The sequence below is a fragment of the Phyllopteryx taeniolatus genome, chromosome 1 (genome assembly GCF_024500385.1).
Source record: "Phyllopteryx taeniolatus isolate TA_2022b chromosome 1, UOR_Ptae_1.2, whole genome shotgun sequence".
NCBI classification, from domain to species: domain Eukaryota; kingdom Metazoa; phylum Chordata; class Actinopteri; order Syngnathiformes; family Syngnathidae; genus Phyllopteryx; species Phyllopteryx taeniolatus.
The window spans coordinates 34,803,281-34,829,056 of record NC_084502.1 but is presented as its reverse complement, the minus strand read 5'-3'; the positions used below and the strand labels follow the sequence as shown (position 1 = coordinate 34,829,056).

Below are 25,776 nucleotides of genomic sequence, written 5' to 3'. Positions count from 1 at the left end.
GACTCGTTAGCACATCTGCCTCACAGTTCTGAAGACCGGGGTTCAAATCCCGGCCCCGCCCGTGTGGATTTTGTTCTCCCTGTGCCTGTGTGGAACTCCAGTTTCCTCCCACAACCCAAAAACATGCATGGTAGGTTGATTGGAAACTCTAAATTGCCCTTAGATGTGGATGTGTGCGCGAATGGTTGTTTGTTTCTATGTGCCCTGCGATTGGCTGGCGGCCAGTTAAGGGTTTACCCCGCCTCTCACCCAAAGACAGCTGGGATAGGCTCCAGCACGCCCGCAACCATTGTGAGGATAAAGCGGTACAGAAAATGGATGGATGGATATATATATAAATCAAACGTTACCCTTTTAATTTTGGCGTTGTAGGGTCAAGGAGTTTTGATCATTCCCGAATAAATATCTCGGTCCCGATCTGGGAAGTCGCCCACAATAGCAAATTGGGCCAGTAATGGGGCTAAAATCCTGGAGTCTTATCCAGGCCTAAGGCGCCATGTTGGTGGAGGGGTAGCTAACATTGGCCACCGTTACGAAAGTTTCCACAAGAGGTCCAACTGGCAGGCGAGGCTCCTTGTGGGGTTAATGCTGGAGAAAGCAGGGTGTTAAAATTCTCAAGATGACATAAATAAAGTTCCAGATCGCTATTGACAGTGGTGGAAGTTAACGGCTGGTAACGATTTGCTGCTCAATGTAACGTGCCCACCATATTGAAGATAAAAATTAGAGTATATATCACAAATTCAAAAAGGTAATAAAACGGCTAATAGGAAAGAAGCAATTGGTATTTTATGGGCATTATTTTCTACAATCAAACAATCTGTAAAGCATTTATTTTTAAGGGTAATGCTGTCAGATCAGATTTAAATGACATCAAAGGGTTTTGGAATTGTAGTTTGCAATATATTTCCGGTTTAATCTACTGCATTAATATAGGCAAATATCTAAACATCTTTTTGGGGGGCGTCAATCAGTCGTAGATTTTCGCTTTTCGCGGCAGGGCTTAGCATATTTTGGCTGCTTAATATTTCTGCCTGTGCTGTTTGCTGCCATTTAGCAAAATTATTTGTTTAAACTTTGATTCAAGACATAAGATCGCTGATAAGAACATCTGATCGATCCAGTTCTATGTGATCGACAAGAGTGATGGATTTACATCATGCCCAACTGGATCTAACTTAATGCACAATCCGGACCCTTCTCCTGGCAATCAAATCACCCTGATGGATATGCCATGTGACTAGGATTACAAGGAAGGACGGAACTGTTGACCGATCTGAAGAGTAGAGGAAAGAAAAGAACCATTTTGAAATTTCTCATTATGGTGTGTGATTGCTTCCCTTACAAAATATCCAAAATTTCTTGGATTTATCAAGGCATGACATCATCTCTATTGGCATTCCGACCCCTCTCTGGGTGCTTCTATGAACGTGAATCACCCTTTCATTTTTTCCTGCCTCCCACTGTTGCCGCCTCCCTCTATCACAGCCGAGTCATCGTGACACGCCTCCGAGTGTCTTTGGTTGCCATCTCCTACATCTCATGCTGCTAAAACAAGAGACCTTCTAAGGTCATGAGTAAGACCAGACATTATTAAACTTTTGATTTGGGGTAAAAAAAAAAATAATTCTTAAAGTTTCAGATCATGATTGAGCGCCCTCTGCCTAGAACTTCACAGCTTTCTTTGCTCATGTCCTCGAATTAGAGAAACAGCACACAAGAAGACTTGAGGCTTAACAGTGGGTTTAGCACTTGACAGAGCTCACTACAAAATAAAAACAGTCAATTCGAAACGGCTATTTTTAAGCATATCACCAGACTATTCCTTTGCAGTTTCTTCTATAACTGTTGTCATGACAACACCTCACTGTGGGCCTGATTTACTATTATAACAAATAGTAAGGCTCTAAGTTTCAGATTGGACACTCTGTTAGCAACAGGTGCAAAAGTGGTGCTAAAAGGGTTTCACCATGGAACATTTGGGAGAGGACTGCAAGCGCAACATTAACTCTGAACACTGCAAAAATGCAAAATAGTGAATTTAACTTATTACTTGTGAAAACATCTTACTGTACTTATTTTAAGACAGTTTTGACTTTTTTCAAAATTTCCAGCAAGACCAAAAGACTTGTTTTAAAATACACGTTCTTATTCTTAGAATCTTAATCAAGTCAATTCATACTAGTTCTATAGGGAGATTGTCATAGAAGACATGTTGTCCCTAAAATAAGTGACACAAATCTGCCAGTGGAACAGGTATGAATTGATTTGATAAGATTCGTAAAATAAAATACTGTACTTTTGTTCTCGCCGAAAATTGAGAAAAAAGTCAAAACTATCTTCAAATAAGCACAGTAAGATGTCTTCCCGAGAAATAAGATAAATTCACTCGGTAAGATTTTGCGTTTTTTTTTGTGTGTGTGTTTTTTTTTTTGCAGTGAATTGATGGAATTGGAAGTGTTAATGGAAGACAAACAATTGAAAAGAAGGAAATAAATAAATCTGTCACTGAAAATGTTGGTGAAGCCAACAACCGCACAAAAGCCATGTTTTGTTTTGTTTTTCTTTACTCCTGCATAACATTATGTCTAAAACCTGGGACAGCACACCCGGAAAACTGTGTTTTGTGTTTGGCAGTGCGTCTGCTGCAGCAAGATGCGCAGGTCCGCATGCTAATTGACAAGTGTAATTTGGAAGTTGGTGTTGAAGTGCTGCCTCCACTAGTGAAAATGGCTGCAAGGCTTACTCTTCTCTTTTTCTGCTCGCCTTTCTCTTCAGACTCTGGCCTGTTTGAGAGCAAGTAGCCGCTTGCCTCGTTGCAATGCACAAGCTCCACCCCTTCTTATCATGATAAGAAAAGCCCATTGGCCCCGCAGAGCACAAAACAGTAATTTCATGTGGAGTGTTACAAGCAGATGTTAAATACGCGGTAATCCCTTAGCCTTTGTCTAAATGAACCACAAAAGACACCTTGGAAATGTTTGAAATCGTGGAAAAAAATGCACAAGGTTCTTCACTGTCAGGCAAGTGCAGAAATATAGTATATTAACCATTGTTAATATTGAAATGTGAAAAAACATAACTGCTGTGAAGGTGATTCATGTCACTCATGTGCTTTATGCATTTCTTTTTCTAAAATTCTTATTTCTCATACAAATGTGACCCCGAGTCGCATAAAAAGAAAAAAAAACGTATTTTTTGTTTTTTTAAAATTGTGATTTCATTTTTTTGCAGAGTGTGCAAGTTGAAGTCATGAAGAAGCCACTCCAAGTTTCAATTAACAATAATTTGGGCCATAAAATCTTTAACTTTGTGTTAGATTTTGGGACGCTTGCGAGGGAAATCTTCGCCGTAGCACCTGGGCGTGGTGATACGACAGTCGGCCAATCAGTTACAATCATGGAAGTTCACAAATGATTTGCTTTCGCAGGCCACATCAAGTGATGTCGCAGGCCGGATCTGGCCCCCGGGCCTTGAGTTTGACAGTTTTCTTATTTGATCGGAGGCAATGATGTCTGCAGGAATACTTTTCAGTTTCTTCTGGGGTGAGTTTTCATTAACGTTATCTACGTTACATTTGAAGTTTTGACAAATATGAAAATGTTGTTTTTGGTTATTACAGTGCAAATTTGACTGCAAAAAGTGTTTTTGGTGTTGAAAAATCACACGTTTATAGAATTCGGACACAATAGAAAACTATGGCTGTGATTCATTCTTATTATTCTTGTTTCTGTGAAGTTTGAAGTAAATCTGATGATGCGCTTGCTCTCAGTGTAACCCGGAAAATGAGATGGCTCAAGCGCACGCCGCCATAGTTTGTTGTTTAAAGCTAGCTAGCTTAGTTAACTACCTTTGAGCACATGGAGTGCATTACAAACAGCGGCGACCGTCGTAGTTACGAACTCAAAATAATTGGATGATTTTCAGCAGTTTTCAGCAAGTGCTGGCGATCATATGCTAAATCAATTTGCATATTGCCTATTTTGGGTGTTGTCGGCGAAGTATTTTGGTGAAAATATCAATGACTGTCTCAAGCAGCAGCTGCTGCCAACATCCCCATTAGCTTGTGCCGTAGCAGTTTGCTAATCTCCCTGGGGTCCACATATAATCAACAGAGCAAATAATAGATTAATACAGCACATAGTACACTAATACAGCAGTTACACATGATTCATTGCTACAGTAGTTACTCAAAATACATGCTACAGAGTTGAACAAGTGAACATTAATAATCAATTAATAACCAGATAAGATATGAAATCAAATCATGTTAAAACAAAAAAATATATTTAAAATGCTCAAGCAACACCTCTCAGATGAAAAGCGTGTCAAGTGGATATGATAAAACCAAATCGGGGTAGGGGGGTCAGCAGAGGATTGGCCTGACTTAAATGTCATGGAAATAAGCACCTAGCTCCACAGATTTGTAAAACAAAAATTGAGGCTGAATTTTCAGTACAGTAGTTTGAGGGGTGTTGATATTTAAATTGCCATATCTTTTTCAGATATTTCCAGATCGCCATATGTTAGACATCATCGGAAAGCTTACAAACTACACTTTCCGAATATACTGTATAAATAACTCAAAATGTCCCTTGCGAGAGTTGCTGCTGATTTTCTCACGGCTGGCCAGAAACGTAAAAAGAGGGTAACCACAAGATGTAAAAAAAAAAAAAAGGTAAAAAAAAAAAAAACGTGTTCCTCAATTTGAGCTGTGCAATTAGAAAGGAACAATGATAACAGTTTGATATGAGGCTGGAGCGCCAGCACCCAGCTGCGGTGTATCTGCTGCAGAAAACATAATCAAATCGCTTGTACGTAGGTTTGGATCGCATGAGACCAATATATTGTTTAAAACAGGCCACTCACCATTGCTATAGCAACAGTGATCTCACCATAACAGAAAGTGTTCAATTTATACTGTTGCTCCACAGCAGATGTTTCTCAGTTATACAACTTTTGACACTGACAAAGTCAGTTCAACAAAATGTTTTTCTTACCGTATGATGACATACATGACCAGGAAGTTCCCCACCAGGCCGATGACACAAACGATCATGTAGACCACCACAATGGTGACCCTCACTCCGGTCGGCAGCAGGGCGTCGGTCTCGTTGTAGGCGCTGCTGAAATTGTGCTGGAAAAGCGAGTCGTTGTAGAGCTGCAGGTGACTCAGCTCGGCCAGCAGGAGCTGGTCGGGGAAGTCCATGTCCGGGCGAGGTCACAGGGTGAGGAAATGCCCACTAATTCATCAATTTGACCTGAGGACACAAAGAAGACTTTGAATTCCTATTTGCTTTTATTATTATTATTATTATTATTTATTATTGATTATTTTAATGATTAAATAATAAAATAATAAAATAATCAATATTATTTTAATTATTCCCCTACTCGAAGCCGTCACCTTATCGTGGTGGAGGGGTTTGTGTGTCCCAATGATCCTAGGAGCTAAGTTGTCTGGGGCTTTATGCCGGGTCACCCATGGAAAACAGGTCCTAGATGAGGGACCAGACAAAGCACGGCTCAAAGACCCCTTCTGATGACGACAAACAATGGACTCAGTTTTCCCTTGCCCCGACGCGGGTCACCGGGGCCCCCCTCTGAAGCCAGGCCTTGAGGTGCGGCTCGAAGGCGAGCGCCTGGTAGCCGGGCCTGCACCGATGGGGCCAAGCCGGGCAAAGCCCGAAAGGGTATTGTGGGTCCCCCTTCCCATGAGCTCACAACTTGTGGGAGGGGCCATAGGGGTCGGGTGCAGTGTGAGCTGGGCTGTGGCTGAAGGGTGTCCACACGTGCACTTGGCACCAGGACGCCCTAGGTCGCAGTTCGATGATCAACTTTGTGGTCGTGTCATCGGACTTGCGGCCGCATGTCTTGGACACTCGGGTGAAGAGAGGGGCGGAGCTGTCAACTGATCACCACCTGGTGGTGAGTTGGCTCCGATGGTGGGGGAAGATGCCGGTCCGACTTGGCAGGCCCAAACGTATTGTGAGGGTCCGCTGGGAACGTCTTGCAGAATCCCCTGTCAGAAGGATTCTCAACTCACCTTCGACAGAACTTTGCTCACGTTCTTGGGGAGGCGGGGGACATCTACTCCGAGTGGACCATGTTCCGTGCCTCCATTGCTGAGGCGGCCGACCGGAGCTGTGGCCGTAAGGTGGTCGGTGCCTGTCGTGGCGGCAATCCCCAAGCCCGTTGGTGGATACCAACGGTGAGGGATGCCGTCAAGCTGAAGAAGGAGTCCTATCGGGCCTTTTTGGCCTGTGGGACTCCTGAGGCAGCTGATGAGTGCCGGCTGGCCAAGCGGAATGCAGCTTTGGTGGTCGCTGAAGCAAAAACCCGGGTAAAGGAGGAGTTCGGTGAGGCCATGGAGAAAGAATTCTGGACGGCTTCGAGGAAATTCTGGTTCATCATCCGGCACCTCAGGAGGGGGAAGCAGTGCACCATCAACACTGTGTATAGTGGGGATGGGGCGCTGCTGACCTCGACTCGGGACGTTGTGAATCGGTGGGGAGAATACTTCGAAGACCTCCTCAATTTCACCGACACGCCTTCCCATGTGGAAGCAGAGTCTGGGTTCTCTGAGGCGGGCTCTCCTATCTCTGGGGTTGAGGTCACCGAGGTGGTTAAAAAGCTCCTCGGTGCCAAGGTCCCGGGGGTGGATGAGATTCGCCCGGAGTTCCTAAAGGCTCTAGATGTTGTGGTGCTGTCCTGGTTGACACGCCTCTGCAACATCGCGTGAACATCGGGGACAGTGCCTCGGGATTGGCAGACTGGGGTGGTGGTCCCCCTTTTTAAGGAGGGGGATTGGAGGGTGTGTTCCAACTACAGGGGGATCACACTCCTCAGCCTCCCTGGGAAGGTCTATTTAGGGGTGCTGGAGAGGAGGGTCCATCGGGAAGTCGAATCTCAGATCCAGGAGGAGCAGTGTGGTTTTTGTCCAGGCCGTGGAACAGTGGACCAGCTCTACACCCTTGACAGGGTCCTCGAGGGTGCATGGGAGTTCGCCCAACCAGTCTCCATGTGTTTTGTGGACTTGGACCAGGCATTCGACCGTGTCCCTCGGGGAGTCCTCTTGGGGGTACCGAACCCCCTGATACGGGCTGTTCGTCCCTGTACGACCAGAGTCAGAGTTTGGTCCGCATATCCGGCAGTAAGTCGGACTCGTTTCCGGTGAGGGTTGGACTCCACCAAGGCTGCCCTTTGTCATTGATTCTGTTCATAACTTTTATGGACAGAATTTCAAGGCACAGCCCAGGTGTAGAGGGGGTCCAGTTTGGTGGCCTCAGTATTGCATCTCTGCTTTTTGAAGATGATGTGCTTCTGTTGGCTTCATCAAGCCGTGTGAAGCTACTGGGATGAGAATCAGCACCTCCAAAATCTGAGACCATGGTCCTCTGTCGGAAAAAGGGTGGCGTGCCCTCTCCAGGTCGGGGATGAGATCCTCCCCCAAGTGAAGGAGTTCAAGTATCTTGGGGTCTTGTTCACGAGTGAGGGGAGAATGGAACGGGAGATCGACAGGCGGATCGGTGCAGCGTCTGCAGTGATGCAGACTTTGTATCGGTCCGTTGTGGTAAAGAAGGAGCTAAGCCGAAAGGCGAAGCTCTCGATTTACCGGTCGATCTACGTTCCTACCCTCACCTATAATCACGAGCTGTGTGTCGTGACCGAAAGAAGAAGATCCCGGATACAAGCGGCCGAAACGAGTTTGCTCCGTGGGTGTTTGGGCTCTCACTTAGAGATAGCGTGAGAAGCTCGGTCCTGCGGGAGGATCTCAGAGTAGAGCCGCTGCTACTCCACATCGAGAGGAGCCAGATTTAGGTGGCTGTGGCATCTGATTCGGATGCCTCGCGGATGCCTCCCGGATGCCTCCCCGGTGAGGTGTTCCGGACACGTCCCACCGGGAGGAGACCCCGGGGACGACCAAGGACACGTTGGAGAGACTACGTCTTTCGGCTGGCCTGGGAACGCCTCGGGATCCCCCCGGAAGAGCTGGATGAAGTGACTGGGGAGAGGGAAGACCCGACCTCGGATCAGTGGTTGAAAATGGATGGATGGATGGATGGATGGATGGATGGATTTTAATTATTTTATTTGAATGATAGGAAAATAACTAACTACTAAGTAACGAAGTACTGACGCATAACTGCACTTGATTCGTGAGTCCATTAAAATGTTTTGCACATAAATGTTAAATAAAATTCTCCTTAAATGTTTAAAAACTGCTAAAGATGAAATGTATTATACAATTGAATTGTACTTAAAAAATGGACTGTACGGTACATTAAAAGTGAACAAAAAAGTTAGGTTTTGGTTAAAAAAGTTGAAACAGGCTCGATGCATCGTTATAAGCTTCGTTGTAATATGTTTGAGTTCATGTTTTCAGTGTTGTAAATTGTATTGGTATTGAATTTAGTGATTCTTTCGGATACTTAGAGTCTTGACCAACCCCGCATACCACTTGTGGTTCTCATACCACACTTCGAGAATAACTGACACATGGTATATTATTTCATACCCTCTGTTTTTTATATACCTGTACATCAATGTGAGGAAAATGAGGAAAATTTGCTGTTATTTTTTGCTATTTTGTATTTCAATTAAAGTTCAACCTAATCTAGCAGTGTTTCTTTGGCATAAACGGGGAGTACTATGGTTGTGCCATCCGTCGAGGAAGATATGGGGGTTAGGGGGGCGCCATCGAGGAGTCTCACACAAGGCGCCATTCAAACCAGGACCGGCAGTGGTTGGTTATGAAGAAACGTGAAAATTTGGGGGTTATACTATATAGCGCTTGCTCTCCGGGATCAGCTGCTGCATCAATACCTCAAATTGGCGCCACAAAACCGACTCCTGCACTCTCCCGCTCTTTGAGCATGAATATTCATCAAAAACAGTAACTGCGGCTGCAGCATCCCCGCGGTTACTGCCAGCCTCAATACATGGGAGCTATATATGCGCAAATTCACCCCCCCTTCTTTTCTGCATCCCGCCAAACTGCTACTCAATCCACATCCAGACACTGCAGGTGGAAAACTAGGGTGCATTAGTGCAACCCAATGTGTTCCTTTTATGATGACAGGTGTTCATTACAGTCATTCCCCTCTTGTGCAGAAGGTGTCACACTTTAAACTAATACATGTTCATTGTTGAAGTGTAGTCAAAAGGATAGTGTGCACGTGTGTACTGTTGCCAAATACTGGCCTTATATTCAGGCCAGTATATTAGTGTTTTTAATGTGTTTCCTTTTGACAAAGTTGTCATCTTTATGTGCAAATGCACAGAAAATACTTTCACGTAAACCCTTAAGCTACAACACTATCGTATTATATGATTTGTTTTTAATTTTTTTTATTGCTAGTAAAAAAAATAAAATAAAAAAACAATACATGCAAGGAGAATATGTCTGTGATTGGAAATACACAACATCTATGCTGTCGCAAACCGTCCAGGAAGCATTATTTTGCTCACAGCGATACTGGCATTCAAACAGGAGGTCAGAACGTTCAGAGAGAGAGTCTCTCATCGCATTAAAAACAACTGGTCGATTAATCCGCTATATGCGGAACGTCAGATGACCAAACCCAGAAAACGGAATAGCTGACTTCCTGTGTATGTGACGCTAAAGAGCATAACTAGGGTTGATGACATGATTGTCATTAAAAAAAACAAATAAACAAATCTTTATGGCTGGTATCTTCAGACAAGTTAGATACCATCCATCCATCCATCCATTTTCTGAGCCGCTTCTCCTCACTAGGGTCGCGGGCGTGCTGGAGCCTATCCCAGCTGTCATCGGGCAGGAGGCGGGGTACACCCTTGACTGGTTGCCAACCAATCGCAGGGCACATAGGAACAAACAACCATTCGCACTCACAGTCATGCCTACGGGCAATGTAGAGTCTCCAATTCATGCATGTTTTTGGGATGTGGGAGGAAACCGGAGTACCCGGAGAAAACCCACACAGGCACGGGGAGAACATGCAAACTCCACACAGGCGGGGCCGGGGATTGAATCCGGGTCCTCAGAACTGTGAGGCTGACGCTCTAACCAGTCGGCCACCGTGCCGCCCAAGTTAGATACATTTATGTCATTTATTTATACAAATATGGTATGATATACTGTACAGGGCGGCACGGTGGGCGACTGGTTAGAGCGTCAGCCTCACAGTTCTGAGGACCGGTGTTCAATCCCCGTCCCCGCCTGCGTGGAGTTTGCATGTTCTCCCTGTGCCGGCGTGTGTTTTCTCCGGGCACTTCGGTATCCTCCCACATCCCAAAAACATGCATGAATTGGAGACTCTAAATTACCCGTAGGTGTGAATGTGAATGCGAATGGTTGTTTGTTTGTATGTGCCTTGCGATTGGCTGGCAACCAGTTCAGGGTGTACCCCACCTCCTGCCCGATGATAGCTGGGTTAGGCTCCAGCACGCCTGCGACCCTAGTGAGGAGAAGCGGCTCAGAAAATGGATGGATGGATATACTGTACAATATGAACAGGAACAAATCGGCTATTGTCATCTTTGGTTGGTGGTGACTTATGTTATAAAAACATTCACCCAAGCGAGGACGAAGTCCTTTTACCCATTTTGCCGAATAGGAAGTAGGTGGCAGAACATTGAATACTGGTTAGCACGTATGCCTCACAGTTCTGAGGACCCGGGTTCAAATCCGGCCTCGCCTGTGTGGAGTTTGCATGTTCTTCCCGTGCCTGCTTGGGTTTTCCCCGGGTACTCCAATTTCCTCCCATGGTAGGTTAATTGAAGACTCTAAATTGCCCGTAGGTGTGAATGTGAGTGTGCATGGTTGTTTGTTTATATGTGCCCTGCAATTGCCAGTTCAGGGTGTACCCCGCCTCTCGCCCGAAGATAGCTGGGATAGGCTCCAGTACATCCATGACCCTAGTGAGGATGAGCGATACGGAAAATGGATGGATGGATTGGAAGTAGGTTCCGCATATACCGGATATATATCCTAAATTTGGAGGAAGAAAGTTCACTCAAATGCCCATCCCTAATACAACCCCAATTCCAATGAAGTTGGGACGTTGTGTTAAACATAAATAAAAACAGAATACAATGATTTGCAAATCATGGTCAACCTATATTTAATTGAATACACTACGAAGACAAGCTATTTAATGTTCAAACTGATAAACTTTATTGTTTTTAGGAATAATCATTAACTTAGAATTTTTGGCTGCAACACGTTCCAAAAAAGCTGGGACAGGGTCATGTTTACCACTGTGTTACATCACCTTTTCTTTTAACATTTGGGAACTGAGGAAACTAATTGTTGAAGCTTTGTAGGTGGAATTCTTTCCCATTCTTGCTTGATGTACAGCTTCAGCTGTTCAACAGTCCCGGGTCTCCATTGTCGTATTTTACGCTTCATAATGCGCCACACATTTTCAATGGGAGACAGGTCTGGACTGCAGGCAGGCCAGTCAAGTACCCGCACTCTTTTACTACGAAGCCACGCTGTTGTAAGAATGTGCATTGTCTTGCTGAAAATAAGCAGGGGCGTCCATGAAAAAGACCCCGGACTGTTGAACAGCTGAAGCTGTACATCGAGCAAGAATGGGAAAGAATTCCACCTACAAAGCTCCAACAATTAGTGTCCTCAGTTCCCAAATGTTTATTGAATGTTGTTAAAAGAAAAGATGATGTAACACAGTGGTAAACATGACCCTGTCCCAGCTTTTTTGGAACGTGTTGCAGCCATAAAATTCTAAATTAATGATTATTTGCTAAAAACAATCAAGTTTATCAGTTTGAACATTAAATAGATTGTCTTTGTAGTGTATTTAATGAAATATAGGTTGAACATGATTTGCAAATCATTGTATTCTCTTTTTATTTATGTTTAACACAACGTCCCAACTTCATTGGAATTGGGGTTGTATTATGCAGAAGATGCCAATATGTTGTATCTATCCAAATGTAACCCACTAAAAGACACATCCTTCACCTGTAAGAGAACTCTTTTTTTGAGAAAAAGATTGGATTTTGATCTGTATGACAAACCTACTGTATAACAATGTCAACGTTGCCTGATTTGCTTATACCTTTTAAGTTCTATGAAGTATTTTCTGCATTTCCTGTACCTAGGCAGCACGGTGATATTGTGGTTAGGACATCTGCCTCGCAGTCGAGAGGTCCCGGCATTGAATCTTGGCTTAGCTCCCTTGTGTGGAATTTGCATGTTCTTGGCGTGCTTGCTTAGGTTTTCTAAAGGTACTCCGGTTTCTTCCCATACTCCAAAAACATACATGTTGGGTCAATTGTTGACTCTAAAGTCCTCATATGTGTGAATGTGAGCTGGGTTGACTGAAGTCACAAAAGTGAGTACACCCCTCTCATTTTTGTAAATATTTTATTATATCTTCCATGGGACAACACTGAAGAAATGGCACTTTGCTACAATTTAAAGTAGTAAGTGTTCAGCTTATATGACTTTGCAAATTTACTGTCCCCTTAAAATGAGTCAACACATAGCCACTACTGTCAAAACCATCCAAATGTCCAAATTGTGCCCAAAGTGTCAATATTTTGTGTGGCTTCCATTATTTTCCAGCACTACCTTAACCCTTTAGTCTATAGTTCACCAGGGCTTCACAGGCTGCCACTGGAATCTTCTTCCACTCCTCAATAACGACATGATGGAGATGGTGGGTGTAGAGACTTTGTGCCCCTCCACCTTCGGTTTGAGGATGTCCCAATTAATGGTTCCCTCGAAGAACAGTAGCACCCTAGTGCCGGCAACCCTCATTCAGTCCCAGCCTGTGACACTCCCATCACTATGTTTGACTGTAGGCAAGGTACACTTTTCTTTGCACTCCTCACCCAGTTGCTGCCACACATGCTACACGCCATCTGAACCAAATAAGTTTATCTTGGTCTCATCAGACATCAGGATATAGTACCCGTTATCCATGTGTATAGTTTGCTTGTCTTCAGAAAATATGTTTGTGGTTTTCTTGTGCATCATTTTTTTTCCTTCTGGGATGATAACCATGAAGACCAATTTGATACATTGCACGGTGATTGGTGTTGACCAAAAGGTCAATGTTGACCAATTGAGTTAATCAGTGGAGGGAATTAAGAAGCCTCTGCCCTTTTGTTAGCTCAACCAATGCTCTTGTTTGGAAATGTTCCACTGCTCTGTGGGTGCTGGAGGAGTTCCTTTTAGTCAAAATGCTGCTTGGCTGGCAAGGACAGTGTAAAGCATTTGAAGCAACCATGGTGATGTTCCAACTCCTCACAATATTTGCGTTACTGTGGCCACACAGTCAAGTAATAGCAACCTGAGTGCTTGGGGTGTCTTTCTAAGCTTTATTTTGTATTTTCTATATGCAGTGGTGTCACAAAATTAAAACAGACAAGTGTTTTAAGAATTTGGAAATTGACCAGGTGGCACGGTGGCCGACTGGTTAGAGCGTCAGCCTCACAGATCTGAGGACCCGGGTTCAATCCCCGTCCCCGCCTGTGTGGAGTTTGCATGTTCTCCCCGTGCCTGTGTGGGTTTTCTCCGGGCACTCCGTTTTCCTCCCACATCCCAAAAACATGCATAAATCAGAGACTCTAAATTGCCCGTAGGCATGACTGTGAGTGTGAATGGTTGTTTGTTTCTATGTGCCCTGCGATTGGCTGGCAACCAGTTCAGGGTGTACCCCGCCTCCTGCCCGATGACAGCTGGGATAGGCTCCAGCACGCCCGCGACCCTAGTGAGGAGAAGCGGCTCAGAAAATGGATGGATGGATGGATGGAATTTGACCAAACGTAGTGGTTAGCTCATTTGCCTCTCAGTTGAGAGGTCCCGGATTAAAATATTGGCTCCAGACTTCCTGTATGTGTCTTAAATTACCTATCGCATTCTAAAAACATTCATGTTGGGTTCATTGAAGTTGTCCAAAGTTGTGAATGCAAGTTTGGATGGATTCTCGCCCAAAGTCAGCTGAGATAATAATAATAATTAATTTTATTTATAGGCGCCTTTCAGGGTACTCAAGGTCACAATACAAACATAGTTAAAAGAAATCAAGGAATACAATAAAAATAACAGAACATAAAACATCAATTAAAATAAAGTAAAAATACTGTCGGAAATGTTAAAGTTAATAGGAAGTCTGGAATAGGTGTGTCTTGAGTTAGGATTTGAAAAAGGATGGAGGACAAAGACTTAGAGCAGACATGCCCAAAGTCCGGCCCCCGGGCCAAATCCTGCCCGTGTTCATATTTCCACTGGCCCGAAGCCTCTGTCATAAAATCAATAATATGTGGCCCGGCAGTACAAAATACACACGCAATTTTATATTTCACCACAGGATGGCAGTAAACTTGTGGCCGAACTGTCGCGGGGCCGTTTTGCGGATGATATGTTTTTTGCCCATTTCAAAAATGGCAACTGGAAGTAAGAAAAGGAAAGTTGATAGCGAGGGCCGCCGTTTCCAGGACAAATGGAGGTCTGAATATTTTTTCACTGAATATAGAAACAACTGCATCTGCCTAATTTGCCAAGAGACTGTGGCTGTGTTCAAGGAGTTCAATATAAAGAGGCACTACCAGACGAAACATGCTAATTATGACAAGCTAACTGCGAACGAACGCAGTGAAAAATTGAAGCAACTGGAAGCTGGTTTAACGGCACAGCAACACTTTTTCACAAGAGCCAATGAGTCGAATGAAAATGCAACAAAGGCAAGCTATGAGGTGGCAATGCTGATTGCCAAGCACTGCAAACCTTTTACTGAGGGTGAATTTATTAAAGACTGTGTGATGAAAACGGTGGAGAACATTTGTCCTGAGAAAAAGCAACAGTTCGCCAATGTTTGCCTGGCTCGTAGCACTGTGTCACGAAGGATCGAAGAAGTTTCTTCTGATATTAAGAGACAGTTGGACGCAAACGGAGTGGAGTTTGAATTTTTTTCGTTAGCCTGTGACGAAAGCACGGATGCATCCGACACCGCTCAGTTACTGATTTTTTTGAGAGGAATGGACAGTGAAATGAACATGTGTGAAGAGCTACTTGACCTCCAGAGCCTTAAGGACCAAACAAGAGGGAAAGATTTATTTGCTTCTGTTTGTTCTGCCGTAGATGACATAAAATTACAGTGGAATAAAATCACGGGGATTATTACGGATGGCGCACCTGCCATGGTTGGCGAGCAAAGTGGATTATCAACCCTAGTGTGTAACAAAGTAAGCGAAGAAGGAGGTAAAGCTATAAAACTCCATTGTATTATTCAATATGATCACGTTATGAAACCGGTGATAAAGGCTATTAATTATATTCGCTCTAAAGCCCTGTGCCACCACCAGTTTCAACAATTTCTACTGGATATCCACGCTGAATACGGAGATGTTGTGTATCACACCGATGTAAGATGGCTCAGTCGGGGGTCTGCACTGCAGCGTTTCTACTCACTCAAAGAGGAAATTGGACAATTCGGCCAACCGATGCCAGAACTAACCGATCCTGTTTGGCTGTCTGATTTTGGATTTTTAGTTGACATAACCCGACATCTGAACGCCCTGAACACGAGCCTTCAGGGGCAAAATCCATTGATACGCCAGCTGTATTCACATATTAAAGCCTTTCGGACCAAGCTGCTACTTTTCCAAACCCACCTGTCACAAACGCAGCCCAATACCACACATTTCCAATCTCTGCAAGAAATAATGACGTTTTCCAGCGCACAATATTAGTGCGCAAATGAGGAGGTATGCCGCAAACATCTCATCTCTGACTGAGGAGTTTCAACAACGTTTCAGGGATTTTGCAACTATTGAAAAGGAGATCACGCTTTTTTCTTCTCCCGTTTCCGTGGATCTCAGTGACGTTCCAGCCCACCTGCAGTTGGAGCTCATTGAGCTGCAGTGTGACACGGAGTGTCGCAGCAGGTACCAACAACTCCCTCTTGTCAACTTTTACCAGCAGCTGGATAAAGACAGGTTCCAAGAGATTCGTACATTTGCTAAGAAAATGTTGAGCTTGTTTGGCTCGACATACTTGTGCGAGAAGACATTCTCAGTCATGAACATGAATAAGAACCGCGTGAGGACAAGACTAAGTGACTCCCACCTGCGTGACATCTTGCGCATTAAAACCACAGCTTTTGAGCCAGACCTGCCCAGACCTACTGCAGTCGAGATCTCAGTATCACCCTTCACATTAATGCAAACATGTTGTTTGTTGATTCTGATGAATAAAATTTGAGTTTGAGTCAAATTCCATAAAAATACTTTATTTTGCATTTAATTAATTTTTATTTTAACCTTCATTTATCCAGGTCAGGCAGTTATCAGATCTACCTAGCAGCAGACCGCATAGTAAAACAAAGTAAAATAAAAATAAGTACAAAAAAGCATTCCCCTCGTCGGTAGCATGTAAAATTAATGCTGGCCCGTATGACAATTTTTTTACGTCAATTTGGCCCCTGAGCCAAAAAGTTTGGGCACCCCTGACTTAGAGAGTGGGAGGGTATGGCAATGTGAAGGAGGTCAGCAAGACATGGTGAGATGAGGTTATCTAAGGCCTTGAAGGTGCAGATCAATATTTTATATTGGATGCGCAAGTAGAGTTGTTGCAGGGCTGGAGTGGTGTGGTGTGAGCGGGGGTCCTTTTAATACGGGCAGCAGAGTTCTAGGAGAAGCTGTAGTTTTTGCAGTGACTTGTGAGGGAGACCAAACAGAAATAAATTGCAATAATCCAGGCGGGAAGTGACGATGCTATGAACAAGGACAGCAGCAGTGTGGGGGCTGAGGGATGGACGGAGGCGATTGATGTATTGTAAGTGAAAGTATGCAGACCGGGTGAGGTTGTTTATGTGTGCTTGGAAGAAAAGAAGAGTCTGCTGTTGGATGACACCCAGACGCTTAACCTGAGGGCAGGGGAAAACAAGTTTTATTATCAAGTGTAATGTAAAAACTGTCAATTTTGGCTAGTATGGACTTGGCACCTCTGAGTAGAATTTTGTTTTTTATCACTGTTGAGTTGGAAAAAGTTGGGAAGAAGCAGTCAGTATGGGAGGACGGGGGAAGAGTGGCGTTGAGTTTGGTGTTGAGGTAGAGCTGAGTTTCATTTATAGTACGTAACAGTGAAAGTGTAAGTTGAATTTACAGAAAATATAGTCAAGAGGTAGGATGTAGGTGATAAAGACGAGCGGGCCCAAGACAGCCCTGAGAGACACCAGAAGAAACGAGCGAGAGATGGGATTTGAATGATTTCATTTGAACAAACTGGGTGCAGTCAGACAGTCAAGAACTGAATGATGGGAGGGGTGTGTGTGTAGTGCCAAGGTGGTGGGGTCTGTTCAGCAGGATTGTGTAAGAGATGATATCAAAAGCTGCAGTCAGATCAAGGAGGAGGAGGATGGTGAGTAGGCCAGAGTCAGCTGCCAGGAGTAGGTCGTTGGTGATCTTGATGAGTGCTGTTTCAGTGCTACGGAGGGGGTGGAAACCACACTGGTATTGGTCATAGTAAGATGGGAGTGAAGGTGGGAAGCGACTGTCTTTTCCAACATTTTGGAGAGAAATGGGAGGTTGGAGATGGGATGAAGGTTATTGAAGATATTTGGATATCATCCTGTTTTTTTCTGTATGGGTGTTATGGCTGCAGTTTTGAATGCTGTGGGGAAAATACCAGTAGAGGGAGATGAGTGGATGATGTTAGTGATGAGAGGACCAGAGATGGAAGGAAAGTTTTTAGTTTTTTTTGTCCATGGCAGAAGACAGAGTAAAGCTTGAAAGTGAGTGGACAGGTAGGACAGGGAGAAGCAGTGAGCATGGACTAAGGAAAACGAGGAGGAAGTTGCTGGTGAATCTGTTTGATTTTTGCATCGTAAAATGGCATAAGGGAATTACAGAAAACAGATGAGTACAAGTGAGAGGGAATGGAGTCTTGTGGGTGTGAAATATTGCCACGCAGGGAAAACAGTGCCGTGGATTTTATGGATTAGGGTTGTGTAGTACGTAGAGTTGGCTTGAATTAAACCGTCTTTGTATTGGATAAAATGATGACTGTAAGTGTCCTTGTGTGTAGGGAGGCCGGTTTTCTTATGGAGGCATTTGAGTTGACGACCTTTGGATTTGAATTGTTGCAGTGCAGGAGTGAACCAGGGTGCAAAGGTGGTGAAAGCTACAGATCTGTTTGTTAATGGAGCAAGTGTGTTGAGGAGATAATGGAGATTATTATTGTCGTGAGTAACCAGTTCATCAGGGGTGGAGAAAGAGTCCGTGTTGGGAAAGCTGTCGATAAAAGTGGAGAGAGTTTCTGGGCTGATGTTCTTGAGTTGGTGTAAAGAGATGACAAGGCGGGAGGTTGATTTTGGAAAAGGCTAAGTTAGTTGAAAAATATATTAGTATGTGGTCTGAAAAGGGGATTGGGTCAGAATTGAAGTTGGTTGAGGTGACACCAAAACAGCATACTAGATCCAGGATGTGTCCTTTGCAATGAGTGGGAAAGCAGTGAGCAGATGAGAACTCGCTGGAAATTGTGTTATTGGAGATGTCGAGGTGATTATAAAAATCCCCCAGCAGTATAAAGTTAGGAGATAGTGAAGACAGACAGGTAGGCAGCAAAGTCAGTTAAAAAAATCCTTGTTGTGTTTTAGGTAGCTGGTAGAAAACAGCAATGACAGTGGGAGTGGGAGATAAACTCCAACTCAGCCGCAATTTTTCATAATTTTGGGTAAATATTGTCTTTAATTTGAGATTGTCCAGCTTCCTGGGAGATATTGTCACTGGCCCTGGAGGTTCCACTACACAAGCTACATTACATGCAGTGGCGGTCCTAGCTTGAATGGCGCCCTGAGCGACACCCCTTTGGCGCGCAACACCCCACCACCAACTACACTCACTGACATACACACACACACACACACACACGCACACTCACATAGGCACACATGCTAATGAAATACACACTAGAGCGGACTGCATTTTCTTTAAAATATTTTGAAACATAAACATTTACCTACAGTACCTGTTTTGTCTTGTGCTATCGTTTTGTACGGTAAAGTTGAAAAATGGTGCATCACCATGCAGCTCCACTTTTTCTTTACTTTTCATTTACATATCCATACATACTTCTACGAAACAGATCCCATTTTCTTTTTTTTTACCACGCACAATTTTAAAAAGGAGAATTTTCAACCAGCAGCCTAAAAAATATGTAATCAAAGCAATCGACCTTCCCTAAATGAATATGCGCCCAAGAGGGGCTGACTGCATCTGTCTGATGAATACAGCACATGCTCTGTGCGTCAATAAATCTGTCTGAGTGTGTTTTGTTTTCCAGATTCAATCTCTGAGTGTATGTGTGTGTGTGTGTGCGTGTGTGTGTGTGTGTGTGTGTGTGCGCGCGTGTCTGTCTGAGCGTTGATGAATATACATTCAAGTCATTCCAAAGTGTGTGTCCATTTAAGGTTTCCTTCTCTTCTATGACATCTAATAGGAGGACAAAGCCACTCTTTTTCTTCACTATCACGTGCATTTATTGCATTATTAACATCGCAAAGACCCAATACAATGTTATTGATAAATGCAAAGTGCCCCATCCATCCATTTTCTGAGCCGCTTATCCTCACAAGGGTCGCCGGGAGTGCTGGAGCCCATCCCAGCTATCATCAGGCAGGAGGCGGGGTACACCCTGAACTGGTCGCCAGTCAATCGCAGGGCACATATAAACGAACAACCATTCGCACTCACATTCACACCTACGGGCAATTTAGAGTCTTCAATTAACCTACCATGCATGTTTTGGGGATGTGGGAGGAAACCGGAGTGCCCGGAGAAAACCCACACAGGCACGGGGAGAACATGCAAACTCCACACAGGCGGGGCCGGGGATTGAACCCCGGTCCTCATAACTGTGAGGCAGACGCTCTAACCAGTTGTCCACCTTGCTGCGGATAAATGCAAAGTGCATATTTATAATTGTTTATAATTACGCTTATGTGACTAAGTGCAAACAGGTCGCCCTAATGTAAACACGCTTCAGTGAAAACGGAAGATTTAGAGCTGTTTAGTCTTCTTTGGTTTTGGTTACATACCGTATTTTCACGACCATAGGGCGCACCGTATTAAAAGGCGCAGTCTCAGTTACGGGGTATATTTATGTATTTAACACATACATAAGGTGTATCGTATTAGGGTATTAGGTGTAAGCATGCTAAAAGATACGCCAGCTTAAAACATACAGTAGCATGCATGCACGCTAAAACAATGTTTTTAAAAAGGCAGCGGGAGCAAAACTGAGTTTGGTTGTACTTTATTGAAGTATTTAACAATGTACTCACGTTATTTTTTGATCAATCCTCATCCACAAATCCATCAAACTCCTCATCTTCTGTGTCCGAAATGAACAGCTAGGCAAGTTCTCAATCAAACGCGCCAGGTTCGAGTCAGTCTCGTTGCCATGCGGCTCCTCAGAAATGATGGCGGCTTCTACAAAAGCGCGAACAACAGTGCAAGCAGACACTTAGCCCAAGCATCCACAATCCATTCACAAATTGTGGAGTAACTCGTCCGGCGCTGCCTCCTCATCTTAGTGGATCTGTGTTCGCCATCTGTCATCCATGGCTCCCACGCCGCTCACTTCACTTAGAACGCCCTGTTTACACGGAAGTCCAGCGGTTCGTCAAGCCTCCCGGAATGATGGCAAGCCCCGAGTTATTGCCCTCAGTCGAATGGTTACTGTAGAGACACTTCTCCCAGCTGTTCTTTGCTCATTAATCCATTGCTCGAGTTGGTCTTCCAACTCGGGCGACCTCGCCTTGTTTACGCGTTTTGTTTATCTTTTTTTTCCACGGAAACTCAGCTTCGTCTTCTTGACTTGGCAAAGCTCGTTTTCCTGCTTCCTCCACTTGCGCACTATGGATTCGTCGATCTTGATCTTGATGTTCCTCCGCGTAACTGATAGATGGCAGTTTAAACTGTGCTTCGTAAGCGTGTCTCTTCGTAGGTGACATTTTCGGGGGTCCTTAGCCAAGCCGACGTTGTTTTGCACAATGCACAAATGCTCCTAGTCGGTATAGCGGTAAAAAATAAATAAATAGATAAAAAAAAAAAAAAAAACACCCCGGCGCTATATACCTACTGGGGGTGTGGCTTTAGCGTCCTACTTCACGCACCCTCCCCTGTCCTCAGCCACGTCCGCTTTTCCTCTGTGTAAGCAGCGTGTCGGCAGGAAATGGGGAGAAAAAAAAGTCAAGCGGAGCGCTCATCACACAACAACATTTATAGATGTCGGAACTTGGTGCACACATAAGGCACGCCGCATTATAAGGCGCCCCGTCCATTTTGGAGAAAATGGAAGACTTTTAAGTGCGCCTTATGGTCGTGAAAATACGGTAAATAGTTACTATCCGGGTGCGATGACACCGATGACAAAGAACACACACACAAATGCGCCCACGCACATACAAAGCCTCTGTTTCCACTGCTACCTCACAGTAGCTTGTTGTAGCTCACAATAAACTGTTACTAATACAAGCTCAGAACAAGGAGTGAAGACAGTGAATACAAGATGGGGAGCCCAATTCCGATTTAGAGCCTATATTCAGCCTACTTTACATTTTTGTTTACATTTAAAGACACTGTAAAATGATTTCAGAATTTTTTTTCTAAATACATTAGATAAGCTTGAAGCGCTGAAAACGTGCAAATTTAGGAACAATTTAGGACTGAATTGATGAGATATAGGGCTCTACTATCGTAGACGGCGTATCTGCAGCAGAGCACAAAAACTGGAGTATCCTGATTTTCGTGCAAGCAGAAGGCTCGCTGCGCATGTTTGCCACAAGCTAGGCATTCCGGCGCAACAAGGGTGTGCCTTTGACGTGGTCGGCACAGTGACAATTTGGTGGCAGGGTTTCTGCCAAGGGGTTTGGTGAATTTGATCAGGGTGCAGGCAGACAGATATGTGAGCTCCATGGACATGTGTGGTGGATAACAGACGTATTGCATTCATACATACTGTATGTGAGCATCAAACACTCGGAATCCTTGTAGAAATCAATTCATTGAACCTCTTCATCAATCATATCCCACATGGCCGGCGCAGCTATGTAGGGGGGGGGGGGGGGACTTGAACGATCTGGTGTGGAGAGAGATACAAGAGGGCCACGGGCATATTTAAGTCGCCAGCTCATACTGTATTTAATAAGGGTACCCACTCCCTTTGTCTGATGCCACAACGGCTAAGAGCAGTGACATTGCACGCATGGCTGCAATTACGGATCCTCCTCTTCCGCACAAAGATGTGAGAGAGACTCTGAGTGTACTACTTTTAATTTGATTGGACATGATTGAAGTCAGCTATGTTCATGCCCACAGTGGCGCAGACCTCCCTTTTTTGAATACGCCGCCTAATGCTCGTCTGCAAAATTACCCGGTCTAACACGCCTTCACGCAGATTTACGCCGCCTGCAGCGCTGGATTCATGCTGATCAAGAAAATCGAGCCCAAGGCATTAAACTGTTTTTCACCATTTTAGTTGTATGGATTTTTGGAGCATGGCTAAAACCAAGCCAAAGAGCGCACTTGGACTTTCTGGCACTTCCCCACTATATAAGTACTGAGCTCCGTGATTCCAGACGACCCAGCTGCTGGTCCGCTTGATAGCTAGCCTCCTAGCCCACTAGACCTCTTTATTATGTGGACACACACACTATACAAAACTGAGTGAGTAGGTGATACTTATACTGTGATACAAATACTTATGTACAGTATTTGAGTGACAGGTGAGTCCAGCAGGGCGTGTTATCAGCACCTTTCAGTGGAGGGCTCTATTTTTCACGATTCTTTTCTTTTTTTATTCAAATTTGGCACATTTCGTCATGAGACTTTTCTATGCTTTGTGTCATTTTCATGTTCACTTTACAGGGACTTTAACTTGGTGTGTGCGTGCAGTGTTTCTTTACAAAGTGATATTGCCAACTACTGGCCTGGCATGTACAATACACGATTGATATATTTTTTAAACGCAAAACATTTACAATGTAAAGTGTTTTCCACATTTTCCCTCTAGTTATTTTGTGTGCAGGTGAGCCCATCGCTCTTAGAAACGTCTTTCGTGTCGTTGCCATATGCAAACGAGGAGCAAGCGGTCAGCTCGAGTCAATAAATCACAGCAAAAGCCCCACAATGCATCACGCACACGCGTGGAAGAAGTCACCTCAGCCCAACTAGCCAGCCAGACAGGTGTTGATAAGTACGTCTACATGTGAACGCAACACATCGCAGCCCTCTCCCTCTCACTTCTGCACCGCGGAAACTGCAGCCGCATTTTTGCACACCGGACGCGTCATCTGCACGGCGCGTCGACACAAGCCGACGTACTGCAGATGTCTTAAACACCTCCCCGCGATGATCCGCGCATCCTCACGTTCTGCTGCAGCGGGCTGGATCGAGTGAAGCCCACTCTAGTCTAGGTCCCGGTCCTGGTCGCGGTCCTACCTTTGCTTTGCGGACCACCGCAAGTAGTTGTCGCCTGACTGCGGCGTCCTGCTGCGAACGTCTCGCTCCTGCGCAGGAGAACAGAAGAACAAGACGATGATGAAGAAGGGCAATGACTAGTTGGTCCAAAAGCAGTCGGTCCGGTGCGGATGAAGAAGAGGGAGGTGGGAGGGGGAGGGACGAACGGGTTTACCTCGCTGATGCGGTGCGTCGGCTGGGTGGCAAACCCGGAGGGGGGAGGAGGTCGGTGGGCCGGTGGGGCGGGGATGAGGGGGCTTGGTTTGTCAGACCGAGGGAGGAGATAGAGATGCACCCGCCTCTCTGACAGATCGATGGATGCTCAACATCTCCATTCCGACTGACTGCTCACAAACACTGAAAAACACATGATGCTTTGGACCGTATTCGAAAAATAATTGGCTGCAGCTCAATGCATTAGTAGGTCTCAAATGATATCTAGGATTTGAAGTCAAACCTTCAATTGTGCTTTGACCCAATCAAAAGTTTTACTGAGTAAACAATTTACAATCACAAAGTAAATACACGATTTACTGTAAAGACCACAGACGTTTGTCTTTGCCTGTTTCCACTTTCATTTTCATTCTCAGCTTTTTTACTTTCCTTCATCAATTTCTTCCCTTTTGTCCTTTTTCTTTCATTTCTTCCTCATTACTGGCTTTCTTGCGTCCCAAGCCGGGATTCAAACCCACAACCCTTGATTGTGAGACAGATGTGCGAACCACTGTAACGCTGTCGCTGCTATACTTTTCCTCATTTGTGCCTTTTTGATTGATTGCTTTTTTTCTTCTTCTGGCCTACCATATTGTCGTCTTCCTTGCTCATTGCTTTCTTCTGTCCATCCTTGCTGCTTTTTTTTCTTCTGCTGTTTCCTTCCAAAATTTAGAAGCAGCCTGTAAATTAGTTGTCCATCCTATCAGTAATTATTGTATAAGAGCTAGAAAATACATTTTATACATACCCACCTGAAAAAAAAATACAAATAAAAATGGCAGAAAGGGATCCAAAGTCAACCTGATGTGACATCGCATCATCTCACACAGTGAAAATGCTATGTAAGACTATTATTTTTGATTCTGTTTTAAGAGGAGTGAAATTTTCTGTCAGTCAAATTGAATGGAACAGATTTTAGCTAGGAACCAAAATTTTCAGTCAAAGTGATGTAAAAATGCACTTAAGTTGAATGGCCCAACTGTATAGCAGAAGTGTACCAAAGAGTCCTGTATGTATGTACTGAAAAGAAAAAGTAATAACACTTCTAGATTAAACTCCTAAAACTACAGGAACCAGCATAATGTAATAATTTTAGTAGGAAAAAAAAGTCATTGTAATATCATTTAACTTTACAAGAATCAAAATGTAGTACTGTGAGGACAAAGTGTTCATATAACAAGAATAAAATTGTTATATTACAAAGTACAATGAACCCCGCTGCATTGTAAAAAAAAAAATATATATAATGGAATAAATATACTAAGAGAGAACATGGATGTTGAGGAACACAAAGTATACTAGCCCCCACCTCAACTCAGGTGTTGTGTTTGAAATGTAGTCAGAAATGTGTGGTTAACTTTATCCAAGTTTTGTAGGTATTTTATCGCTATTGAATTAATGTATTCTTCACCCAAAAATATTTGGTTTAAATTGACCCAATTAAAATGGCTGCAAATTGTTACCCTAAATTTATTGGGTAGATTTTATAGGTTGTTTTTTACAGTGTGTATTGCGGTTCATCATCATCATCATCATCATCTCTCTATCGCTCTCTCTATCTCTCTCTGGATATACAGTGTATGGATATAGCTGGATTTTTATTAATTACAAAAAATAATTGTGATTAATTAATTACAAACAAATTCATTTAATTAATTTAATTTAACAATTGAATTCCTAATTAATCACATTTTGTGTTCCAAACAATGCAGAGCCTTTGTCATTGCATGATTTTCTGGTACACTGATAACAACAAAAACAATGACAACAATGACAGAGGTCAAATGGAGGAATTGGATGAAACACCATTGCTCGAATTTCATTAAAAAAAAGATGGAAGCCTTGATATATAATATTGTGCAAATTGTGCGAAAAGGAGCTTTCATACCACTGATGCACTTTAACCCTCTGTCACATTATCCGAGTTTTCAACTGCCACGCAGAAACCATTTCAAGGCAAAGACTGTTTTGTATTGAAATACAATTTAATGCATTTTTCTAAAGTCTGTGTCAATTATTAGATTCTGTCATCCACCAAAATCGATTTAAATTAAACTATGTTGCTTTTTAGGATAAAATACGATT

At 43.8% G+C, this 25,776-nt stretch overlaps 1 protein-coding gene across 1 annotated transcript in view; it reads right to left on the bottom strand.

Moving 5' to 3' along the window:
- Positions 1-23,736, bottom strand: part of oprl1 (opiate receptor-like 1) — a 73,841-nt gene extending 50,105 nt beyond the window's left edge. Inside the window, exons 1-3 of the mRNA XM_061791231.1 lie at positions 23,654-23,736; positions 23,461-23,528; positions 5,001-5,261 (exon numbers count right to left, since the gene is read on the bottom strand). Coding sequence (XP_061647215.1) covers positions 5,001-5,209 — 209 coding nt within the window. The 5' untranslated portion in view covers positions 5,210-5,261; positions 23,461-23,528; positions 23,654-23,736. The remainder of the gene's footprint in view (positions 1-5,000; positions 5,262-23,460; positions 23,529-23,653) is intronic.
- Between the last annotated feature and the right edge of the window lie 2,040 nt (positions 23,737-25,776).